Below are 12,210 nucleotides of genomic sequence, written 5' to 3' on the forward strand. Positions count from 1 at the left end.
AGAACAGCCAGAGAAAATGCCCCGGGTCAGGAAAGGGAGCATCCCATGGGAGCAGAGTGAGGGGTAAGCAGACCAGGCAGATTGTGAAGGGCTTGAAATAGCATCCAGAAGACTTTGTATTTGCTCCTGGAGGTCATAGGGAACTACTAGAGATGTCAGTCATCTCATCCTTCCAAAAATTTCTGCTTCCTTTATCCACACAGCTTTAGAAGGTACATTTTGCTTCTTTAGACAGTTTTTCAATGGAGCTTTAATATGGCCTCTGAACGCCTCTGATTTATTGAAAAAACTTACAGTTCTGCATTCACCTCTGATCCCACACATAATAAGCATACTACTGCTCTTATTTTCAATTTGTTTTAGGGAATAGCGAAACTTCAACAAATGTTTATTAATTGCCTGTCACATACAGACATTGATCTAGGCATTACACACTTAAAGACAAAAATGAAACAATCCAACTTAGTCAATAAATATTCATCAAGTTCTACTATGGGCCAGGCACTATGCCAAATACTAGATACAAATGCAAGTTTAAAAGAAAAAAAGAGACAGTTTCTACTCGAAGTTTACTATTTAGTAGGGAAAAACATCATACAAAAGGAAACTAAAAAAGAGAAAGGGATGGGAAGAGGGACTGAAGTTAGCAGCAATGGAGAAGTCCAAAAGCTAGGGGCCATACATTCAATCAAGGGACACACAGAATGAGCTGAATAAATGCCAGGTGATTTTAGGAAGACTAGCAGGGATCAGAGAGAAGACTTTTTGGAGGGCTAGAGCCTGAGCTGAGTTTTATAGATATGGAGTCTAAGGGGCGCTGGTAAGGAAGAACGTCATTCCAAGTATAGAAAACTGCTTTTGCAGAGTTAAGAGATAGCCTGTGAGTCAAGAGTGGCTGGTAGTCCAATTTAACCAAGCTAGAAAAAGCAGCAATGTGAAATGATAAGCCTAAAAGGGAAAGTGGAGCCAGACTGTCCAGAAGCCTGAATTTTATCCTTGAGGCAGTGAGGAACTGCTGAAAATACTATTGAGCAAAAAACTGATGTGGTCTGGCCTATAGCCAGCCTGGAGTCTGGAAGCAGGAGGCAGAGAAGGCCTTGAGCAAGAGTGGCGGCTCTAGTGGTGCCGAGGAAGGGCCAGGCTGGGGACGGGTTCGAAAGCTGATGATGTTTGGGGAAAGAGGAAAAGGAAAGAGTCGAGGCTACCTTCAAGTTCATGAAACTGAGTGATTGGCAGAATGGTGGGTGCCCCCAATATAAATAGATAAGTGCAAAGGACAGGAAGCTCAAGTGTGGGACAGCATTTTTGTTTGGGGCTTAATCTGGAGGGTCAGCTGGCCAATTGTCTTGAGGGGAAAACACCTCACAGGCAGTTAATGATGCAAGAATAAAATTCGTGGGAGAGAGAGTGAGAAGACTTGTAGATTTGGTAGTCATCAACATGGCGATTATGATTGGATTCTTGGGAGCTGATAAGATTACAAAGAGAAACTCTGGTACTTGGAGCAAACACATAAATAATGGGTGAGATTTTGATCAGACAAAAGATAATAAAGGTCAAATAGATGAGAGGAGAAAACCAAGGAAGGGCAATGTTTCAGAAAGCCAAGAAAGAAGAAAATCACAGAGGAGGGAGAGTTCAGCAGTGACCTAAGTGTGTAGCGAGTAATCCTAATGACTTTGGTGATGATGCTTACCTAGTATGATTCAAAGAGACTGGGAAAGCCCAAAATATCTTGCAAGCAAGTATCCGAAATTAATTCTTCTGACGGGATACTACTCTTTTATCTCTAAGCCCTTTGAAAATACAACTCCCCACCCACAGCGTGATCGATCCCACTTCCTACCCATCAAGAAAGGCCAAGGATAGCTTGGGAGAACTGGGTGCCCAGGGCAAGGTTTGGTAGACTAAAAAGAATTGAAAGATTGCTAGAAGTAGAGGAGCAATATTCAGATTCTTCAGAATAGAATATTTATAGTGTTACAGCTAAAATAAGCAAAACTATTATAAATGAAACACAAATTACTAAAACACCAACTGTAGGCTGAGGCCCAGGAAGGGGGGGATTGCTTTGCCCAAGATCATGCAAGTTAATGGCAGAGCTTGGACCAGAACTAGGTCTTTGTCCCTAGTGCCCTGCTCTTTGAGCTCCGTTGGGTATCATCATTCATACAAGAATCCATTTCTTCAATTCCTTCCTGAGCAGCACCAAGAAAAATAAGCTGTATAGTGCTTTTTCACAGAGAACAACCCATCTATCCCAGTTCCCCTATAGTCCAACCTATTTCCCTCTTTTCTTAAGCTACCTCAAATCTGAGAAGTCAGTGTATTTCCCAAGTGTTCCTATCCTGTAATAATGAAAACATCTTGTTGCTTAAATGTATTTCCTTCTAGCCTGTGTCTTATTCATAAACTGCCTGTAGTCTTTTTGGAAAGAAACAAGCCTGATCAAAAAAAATAAGTTACTTGGGTTGAGTCAAATGCTTAGATTGAAGATCTAAATTGAAGTGTCCTGATGTAGGCAGTCAAGCAAAAACTGTTTTGTGTCATGTGGTGCTCAGCTTCCCCTCTGATGGGCAGCTCCAAGAAAAGAGACACAGGTATTCATCAACTTGGGCTCCTGGCATTTTTGAGTTGAAGAGAGTCCTGGTACCAGCCAAGACATGATGCTACAAATTAGCTTTGTCTGTTTTTGTTTTTGTTTTTTTCAAAGGCCTTCTCAGTCCCCAGAGGAAGGAAGCACTTCAGAGACTAAGAGCAGAAATTGAAGTCTTAACTGATTCCTGGCTGGGAACAGCACTAAAGTCATTACTTCTCATTCAGTCCAGGTATGGAATTATTTTTTACAAACTAATGGTCTCAAAGCAAAGGCTTCCATCTTTCACCAGGTGGGCTATGCAATCAGACAGGGAGGGGGAAAAGAGAGACATCTGAGAGAACTGGAAATCAATCTTGATGTTTTGGTGAATTGTTAAATGTAGGGGCCATCACATATTTCATCCAGACGTGAGAATCCACACTCATTCCTTGGCCTCATTCTCCCACTCTCTGTCCCACAATGTTCACCCACATCAAATGTGTTTAACCAGATCAAATGTGAGGGTAGTTGGAGCACTTCCCCAACATTCATCTCCCGTCAAAGAAAATGTTCATAGTGCACTAGTCACCTTTTGTTTTTCCATTAAATTTAGCAAGTACTAATCATGTTTGATGCCTGGCCATGGCACCTCGGAGGATACAGTGGAGTATGCATGCCCTGTAGACCCCTGTCTTCAAGTATTTTGTAGTCTTGTGGGGCAATCAAACTTCCTCGCACAACAAACAGAACACTCTTTCAGTCAGTAATTTCTCCTAGTTACTGATGCGTTTCCTCAGAGTAACTCTGTGAGATGGGTGATGAAGATACTTTTATCCCCACTTTTCAGATGAAACTGCTAAGGTTCCCACTAAATAAATATTGGAGCTACACTTTTATCCAGAGTGCTCTTTCCAGTACACACACTTCCTTAACTTTCCAGGTTCAGAAGGGAGTATCATTGCTTCAGGGGTTTATGCGATAAAACTGGGGAATGTTAGTGGGCCTTCAGCCTTGTACCCAACTGCTGCATTAAGAGTAACTGAGAAGAATTAAGGAGCAAATAGTAAAAGGTATCCATATTAATTGGGGTGAACATCCTCACTGCAACAGGTAGTAAGCTCTCTGTCTTGGTGCTCCATACAAGACCAGAAAAAAGAGATGTCTTATGTGCTATGGTGGAAAGAGCAGTAGATTTTATATCAAGGCTCCTGACTTTAAATCCCAGCTTCACCATTTACTAATTCTATAATCCTAGTAAGCTATTACCTTCTCAGAGATTCTTTTCTCATACATAAAAATGGTTACCTACCTCATGGTGTCATGAGGAAAGCACATTTTAAATTTTAAAGCACTATGGACATAGATGTTGCCATTATCTTAATATATATGTAATCATTCCTGATAATTCTCCAGCTCTATAATTTTTTTTAGCTTGTTAAAAGTGAATTATAGTCTGGTGTGTTTAAATAATTACACTTTCCATTTAACACAGTATTTTCAAACATTTCTCGTTCTTTAGGCTTATATAGTCTTAAAGTTGGAAGGTATTTCTTTACTTTGTTTGCAGTTAAATATTATAAGCACTATGTTATGCCCGTGATGAAGCCCATATGGGTATTATAATTTTGATTTGAACTTTCTCTCCTTTTCTCCAGAAAGAATTGTGTGAATGTCTTGATCACAACCACACAGCTAGTGCCTGCTCTGGCCAAGGTCCTCCTGTATGGCCTGGGAGAAGTGTTTCCCATCGAGAACATCTACAGTGCTACTAAAATAGGTACCACGTGCTTCTGTAGTGCTCCCCCTGCCCTGATATTGGCAAAGGTGTTGCCTAACTTGTCCCACATGGGCTTAGAAACCTGTTTGAAAGAAAGATTTCCTCCAGCAACTGAGAGCTTGATTTTGTGTCTCTTTTAAAATCTCAGTCTGTGGCAGGCACTGCTTTTAGTGACATTTTAAGGAAACCTGCTTGCCTATGTATGTAACAAGAAAGCAGTATTGTGTATTAGACAGACCTTGAACTCAGAGCTGGGGAAGCCTAGCTTTGAATCTCACATCTAGCACTTCATTTTTCCTTTGCCTTGTTTCCACATCTATTCAACAAATTTACTGATGCTCTTAATGTCCCTCTTGCAGGGCTATTGCTATACTTCAAGTAGAAAATATATAGAAAGTACTTAACATAGTACAATGGGGATGTGCCCACTGCACTTTCTGTCTATATGATCTTAGGCAGAGCACCCAACCTGTCTAGTCCAAGTTTTCTTGTCTGTAAAATAAGGAGAGTGAACTAGACAACATCCAAGGTCCCTTCTGTCTTTACATCAATGATCAAATGAATTTAAAGAACTCCCTGAGTATTTGCTGCTTTCATCAGTAATATCATCATCATTAGTCTTAGGCTATATCACTGTTACCTGGTGAGGTAGCAGGCTGGCTTCATACCAAATCTGGGTGCCCGACATGGTCCCAGAGAATGGAGGGCATTTAAATAATCACACTTTCCAGTTAACAGTATTTTCACACAGCGTTTTCTCGGTTTTGGGCTTATATATTTTCAGAATTGGAAAGTATTTCTGTACTTTGATTACAGTTAAATAACTATAAGTAAATTTAAATGTGAGTAAAATGCTGACCTGTTTTCCTGATCAGGAAATAAATAAGAGAGCTCAGGCAAATGAAGTGATGTTGGCCATGGTCACAAAACAGATAATGGTGGCCAAGATCTAAATCCAGGTCTTGACTTCAAGTTCAGCTTCTCCACCTCCCAAAAGGATAAGTTGGGGCATATCCTGAGAAAGCACATCTTGGAGGAACTCTTGGCTTCTTCACTTCTTAGAAGTTTCCCCTCAACATCGTTATATTGTTGTTGGCGGAGATGTGTTCCCTGGATTTTGCTCCCAGCACTGACTGGGAGTCGGCATCCTAGAGTTTGATAATTAAAAGGGACTTCAGCTGCCACCTAGTCCAAATATAAAAAGAATGCTCAGTATTAGGAAGGTGTTTAACAAATGGGCTTTCGGCCTCTGCTCGTAGCTCTCCATGGCAGGGAGCAGGCAACTTCCAATCCTCTTCTGGACAGCTCCCATTCTTAGGAAGTTGTCCTATGTAGTAAGTACCCCTACCCCTGCCCTTGCTACTGGCTCTGCTCTGAGGGGCCAAGCAGAACCAGCCTAAACCCTCCTTGAGAGCCTCAAAGGAGGCTTCAGCTCCACCTAGAGCACACATATGACTCCAGGCAAGGGGCTTCCTTGTGTGAAAAGTGAAGGGTTAATACTTCAGTATTAACATTTTAAATTACTTTTAAAAAATAATACCTAAAAACGTCAGAAAAGTGAGAGGAACACAGAAAGATAGATATCCTCTTGGAAAATTGCCCTTCTCCATGGTCTTAGAAATCATTAGCATCCTTTAAAAATTTCTTAATTGATAACTCTTTTCTTTATTTACATTATTGTCCCTTCCTATTAACTGCTTTCTTTCCCCTTCTCCCAATTCTCCCTTCTAATAGATTGTTTCCTTGTAGCCATTAAGGATATTCAAACAAACAAATCAACACAGTCATAACATCTAAAACCATGTACCTCATTCCATGTCTGTTGGCCTCTTTGATGTGGTGATGCTGGTCTTCTGACTGTGGCAGGAACAGACCCTCCCTCCCTTGCTTCCCCTCCTCATCTTCACCTTGTCTTCCCGGCCTTTCTTCAAACATCCCATCTTCTGTAGGAAACTTTTTCCAACCCTGATTCTAGTGCTTTTGTGTGATTACTTACTTTCTGTTTATTCTGTTTGTAGCTTGTTTTTCATATTTGTTTGCTTATCATCTCCCCCACTGGATTTTAAGCTTCTTGAAGGGAGAGACTGTCTTTCGCCTCTCTTTGTGTCCCCAGTGCTTAGCACAGTGCCTGCCATGTGGTAAAATTTAATAAATATTTAATAAAATTTATTTAACTGGCAGCTGACTGCCAAGATGAAAAGGAGCTCATGGATCACCACTGTCGGATCCTCCGACTTGTCACTGAATTAGGGTTCTCCAGTGTGACCTTGTCATTTTCCTTTAGAACGCTGTGATCCTTAAGTTGTGCTCTTTCCTCGGCTCTGCAGCAGCTCACACGAGTCTTCCCAGGTCTCTCTGAATTCCGTTACATGCATATACCAGTTAAGTGACATCTGGGGAGCGCTTGTCTTTGCTCAGTCCTGATCGTTCCTTGTTAACCTTTGGCGCTCCTGACCATCCTGCCTGTTCATCTGACCGCCCATTCCCTTTCAGGCCCCTTCGTTGCATTATCCAAGCGCCTCACGTCCAGATAGCGACCCAGATGCCGACCTGGGTCCTCTTCATCTGTGTAGTTTCTTGGTGACCTCAGCGAGATCCATGGGTTCAGTTATCATTTCTATACAGATTGACAGGTCTGTACATTTAGCTCTGGGGCCACTAGGTGGCTCCATTCTACATAGAGTGCCAGGCCTAGAGTCAGGAAGACCTGAATTCAAATGTCACCTCTCACACTTACCAGCTATGCGACCCTGGGCATGTCACTTAACCCTGTTACCTCAGTTCCCCAATCTGTAAAATGATCTGGAGAAGGAAATGACAAACCTCTCCAGTGTCTTTGCCAAGAAAACGCTATCAGGGTCACAAAGAGTCAGACATGACTGAAAAAGGACTGAATAACCAAATATTAGCCCTAGTCTTTGTTGTGAGCTTCAGATCTATTGTTCAGTGCCTACAGAACATTTCCAGCTGGCTGTCATAGAGATCTCTCAAGCTCATGTCAAAAACAGAACTCATTATACTTTGTTATTTTTTGTACATACTTTTTTTTTATATATATTTATTCAGATTCTCTTCCCACCTTTTGATAAAGGAAAAAAATAATACCCATTACAAATATATAGAGATGCACAAAACAAATTCTCACATTATCCATGTTCCCAAGCAAGAAAAAGAAAGATAAACATTTCCTTATTTCCTCCCTGAATCCATCCATTTTCTCTGTGGAAATGGATAGCAGGTTTCATTGTGACTTTGTTGGAGTTGTGGTAGGACATTGTGTTGATCAAGAACTCATTATATTTATTCTCAAGCTCATCCCTTCTTCAGTTTCCCCAAGTCAGCCCAATGTGGGTAGAAGACAAATGGTTCCAGAGGAAGTGATATGAAAATAAGCTGAAACTAATCAAACTGATAGTCCTCACATGCAAGGCTAATAGCCTCCATTTTATTTTTAGAGGCAGGGGCAAGCCACCAGTGGTCTTTGAATGAGAAGGTGCTTTGTTCAAGTCTGTCTTTGAGGATTTTTTTAATTTATTTTTTTAATGTATTTTTTGCTGAGGCAATTGGGGCTAAGTGACTTGCCCAGGGTCACCCAGCTAGGAAGTGATAAGTATCTGAGATTTAATTTGAACTCAGGTCTTCCTGACTTCAGGACTGGTGCTCTATCCACTGCACCACCTAGCTGCCATGAGGGTGGGCAAATAATTTTAACAGATATGTGGGGGATGAATTGAAAAAGAAAGAGACTTAGAGACCAGGTTTGGAGAAATGGAAGTTAGTTGGGACTTCCCATTGAGTTACTTGTGCACCAGTTAGTGTTAACCTTTATAATAGCATTGAATGGCCTCATCAGGTATTGAGCTCCTCATAAGGGACTACATGTAGCCGGTGATTAGGCAACCACTTGTCAAGGATGCCGTGGACTGAGCTGGATGAACTTCTGAGATGACAGATTGTTCAGATTCTGATTTGGATTCCAAATTTGTAGCATCACTATAAGATTTTCTTTAACATGACAAACTTAACTGCAACAAACATAGTCATGTCAATATTTTCTCAAAGAACAGAAGAGGCTTCTATGTGAAACCCTAAACTTATTTGAGGACCTTTTAAGTTGAGCACAGTTGAGTTACAACCCTGTCCAGCTTTTCTGGTTCCTTTCGAGGCTTCCTTGGCAGACCATGAGGGTTTATTGTGGTCCTTGCATTCTGGATGATCCGAAATGAGCAGTTGTATGTGTACGTGTGGTAGCTTCCTTTTTAAATATCTGGATTTATATTAGATTCTTCAACCCAGGAGAAATAACTGGAAGGCACTCAAGTTGAACTTTTAACAGGCACTCCCATCCCCTATTTCCACACATACACAGCATCCTTAAAGGCAGAAGGCTCTTGTTGGCTTTGTACGTTGTAGGTGCTGGATAAAAATGTGTTCAATTTAACGTACAGGTTAGTTGGGATATAGAAGATAATTCCACCATAAGCTTTTAGAGCCAAAAGGGCTGTAGAACTGACAGTTTCTGATCTTAGGGCTGATGAGTTTTCCCACTATCACTTGCAGGTGAGGAAATGGGCCAAGAACAGAAAAAGGACCAGGTCACTTAAATTCCACAAGCTTTTGTTAAGTAACGATGTTTTGGAAGGAGCACATTTAGAGATAGAAAAATGTATAAATGAGCCCAATTAAGAGCCAGGTGATTGGTTTGAGCAGCCAAAAGGCTTTGAGTAATTCAGATGAGAGCCTTTGGACTAGAGTGGAATAGGTCAGATGCAGCATAGATTGGATGCTAAGGTCTGGGAGATAGGGAAGGATGGATGAGAGCAGATGAGGAAAGGAAGAAGGAATTTGCTTTTATTTCATATTTATATGTGTAGTAGAAAAAACATTACAAGAATCAGGGACCCTGTGTTCAGATCCCACTTCTGCTGTAAAATGAGAGGTTTCATCTATTGATCTTCTCTCCAGTTCCTTCCAACTCTAATTTTCTTTGATCTTATTCTTTATTTTCCACTAGATTTAGAGAATAAAGGATCACTCTCGTAGCAAACCAGACACTCACATTTTAAATTTCAGAATAAAAACAAAGATCAGTTGGTGATACTGGGGGAAAGGGACACTGCAGGAGACCAGCAGCTTGTTGGGGGCAGGGGGTTGTCTTTGTCTACAAACTGCCAGGTTTTCAGATTGAGTTCCATGAGCATTTATTATTAAGCTCCCTCAAAGCGTGAAGCACCGTGCCTAGCCACTGCAGTGTCAAAGACACAAACAACGCCTGCCTCCTGGGACTTTCGTTCTATGTGGGGGATATGGTATGTGCTCAGAAACTCGGGAGTTCCGCTTGTGGCTTACGGGTGAGGAGATTAGAGATCTGTCCAAGGGGCCACTTGGGCTGAGCCTCAGAGAGACGGGAGGGCTCCAGGAGGCTGAGGGTGTTCCAGAAATGGGCAGATGAGGCACTCCATCCCCAGAAAACTGCCTTAATTGCCTCCATTATCTGGGATGGGTTTTGGTAACACAGCACCTGCTCTTGCACCTTAGGATAAGGAAGTGAGGCAACATCATTGGGAAATGCAGTACCTCCCTAACAGGGGCAAGGGCACCGTGCTGAGACGAGTGTCAGGAGATGGCACTCCCCTCTTAGGCAGACCACACCTGCCGATTCAAACTGGCAGAATCTTCCCTCCCCTCAGCAGCCCCTCATACTGTCTGCCTACCCAGCCCCTTACCCTTAAACAGAGAAACTGTTTCTCTCCAGGAAATGGAAGGAAGAGCTGCTGTCTTCAAAGGACAATGGGGGAAGCTGGGTGTGGGGGGCGTGTCCGGTGGCGGCTAGTCAGCTTAGACCCAAAGCCAGCCCCCACCAAGAGCATAACAGAGACACCCATTAAGTTGCCTACCACGGAGCCCCAGCAGCCCTGGGTCCTGAGCATGGGGGTAGAAACCATGGGGAGGAATGAGGCAAGAGCTTCCAAGAGGAAGCCCTAGGGGAAGTTTGGCTCAGTGGGGTTGCCAAAGCCCTCTCTCGGCCACAGAAATCAGAAGCAGAAGTCACACCCCAAACTGTCCTTTTCCTCATCAGGGAAGGAGAGCTGCTTTGAGAGAATTGTGTCTCGATTTGGCAAGAAAGTTACCTACGTAGTGATCGGAGATGGGCGGGATGAGGAAATTGCGGCCAAACAGGTAACTTTAGGGGGATAAGCACCTTCTCTCACAGGGATACGTGAGCCAGTGGGGTGGGAGGAGAGCCCGGCAGCCCCTTCGACCCCTCTGACCACAGCGGGGCAGGCGTACTTTGGGGCACACTCCCAGGCTGTTCTGAGGCCCTGTGACTTAACAGGTAAGGGAGGCCCTCTCTGGTTCCCCTCTGCCTTTCTTCTTCCCCCTTGCTCCCCAAGTCAGGTAAAGCTGAGAGGCACCCTTGCCCCTTATACCTGCCAGCCACATACTCAGGGCAGAATCCCCTCCAGACCTCTCTGCCCTTCTCTGCCAAAGGAGGATCCTCCTGCTCTTTCTGGTGTCCCATGAAAAGGAGGCTGGGATTAAACCACAGAAAGTGAATGACAGCTTCTCTTCTTTTCCCCATCCTTGTCCCCTCTCCATCTGCCATCTTTGTCCCTGCTTCCCCAGCCCTTCAGCCCCTGGGGACATGCTGGGGCTGTGTGCAGTTAACCCCCTTTCCCTTCCAGGCTGCTCTCATTGCCTCTCTCAGGTCTGTGAGGTAAGGCAGGCAGGCTTGGAGCAAGAATATACAGGGGGTCCTCTCCAGCCCTCAGTTTCCCTATAAAATGTGCATCAGGGTATGAGGATGAGGAGGGGAATACCCAGAATTAGAGGGGGAAAGGCTAGGAATAGCATCTTCTAGAAGAAGCTGTGCTCTTGTGAGTGCAGGGAGCAGCCATGTGTGGAGGAATCTGAAGGTTATTGGGACCTTCTGGTCCCTCAGAAAAGTGGGGTTCAGTACTACAGAGGGCTCTAAATGCAGACCCTGAGGAGAGCCAAGCCTCGAGCCTGGAGCCAAGGGCTTGGAGAAGGTTTAGAGAAGAAGCGCCAAGGCCTGAGGGTCAGCAAAGCCCCCTGATGCGCCCTCCTAGGGGGCTTAATCTCTAAAGGGCTGGGGAGAGCAGGCCAAGAAGGCTGCCTCCCTGGTACTATCAGTTACCATTGTGTAGCAATGAAGAGAGTGTGAGAGTTTCTTATCATTAACTGGGTCCCAGCAGAGGCTGGACAGCCTCTTCTATAGGAATGGTAGAAAGGGAGAGGGTCGCCATTAATGCAGTGCATTGGTGTGGCCCTCATTTCCTCCTCTACATTATCAGCCTTGACCCCCAAAAGCCTCTGCTTTTCCAAAATGAAGGACGCATGTGTGAATTTCAGATTAATCCCACAGCAAAATTCATTTTTTTTGGAAGAGAAATATTTCTTAGTCTTATTGCTTTTCCACATCTCACTCTAAATTGTTCATTATTTTTTCAATCAGTGAAAATCCACCTCTTTTTCCTCCCTTTTCCCAAATCAGAAAAATGAGTTTCTATTACAGTCATATAAAGGAAAGCAAAACATCATCCCTGATTGGCTGTTTCCCCACCATGATCGTTTCCTTCTGTGCCCTGAGTCCATCACCTCTCTGGGAATGCCAAGAATTAGGATGAGAAAGGACTTTGGAGATCATCTAATTTGCAACAGAGGAGAAAGGAGCCCTGAAAAGTTTCTCCTCCCTCTCTTCTTCTAGATTGTCTAACTTGCTATGTATCCCTATTTGGGGGTGGGGGTGGGGAGAGGGTTCTTTTGAGTCTGATCTGTTCAAGCAAGGGATAAAAGAGGCCAAAGGCCCCAGCTTGTGCCTCCAAGCCAGGCA

General features: G+C 43.5%; 1 protein-coding gene across 2 annotated transcripts in view; it reads left to right on the forward strand.

Annotated features, from left to right (window-relative positions):
• EYA3 (EYA transcriptional coactivator and phosphatase 3) overlaps positions 1–12,210 on the forward strand; it is a 102,828-nt gene that overhangs the window by 87,248 nt on the left and 3,370 nt on the right. For both annotated transcript variants that reach the window (XM_051988050.1, XM_051988051.1), the window contains 3 exons: positions 2,714–2,828; positions 4,234–4,355; positions 10,435–10,535. In XM_051988050.1, coding sequence (XP_051844010.1) covers positions 2,714–2,828; positions 4,234–4,355; positions 10,435–10,535 — 338 coding nt within the window. The remainder of the gene's footprint in view (positions 1–2,713; positions 2,829–4,233; positions 4,356–10,434; positions 10,536–12,210) is intronic.

This window comes from Antechinus flavipes, chromosome 3 (genome assembly GCF_016432865.1).
Source record: "Antechinus flavipes isolate AdamAnt ecotype Samford, QLD, Australia chromosome 3, AdamAnt_v2, whole genome shotgun sequence".
In the NCBI taxonomy this organism is placed as follows: Eukaryota; Metazoa; Chordata; class Mammalia; order Dasyuromorphia; family Dasyuridae; genus Antechinus; species Antechinus flavipes.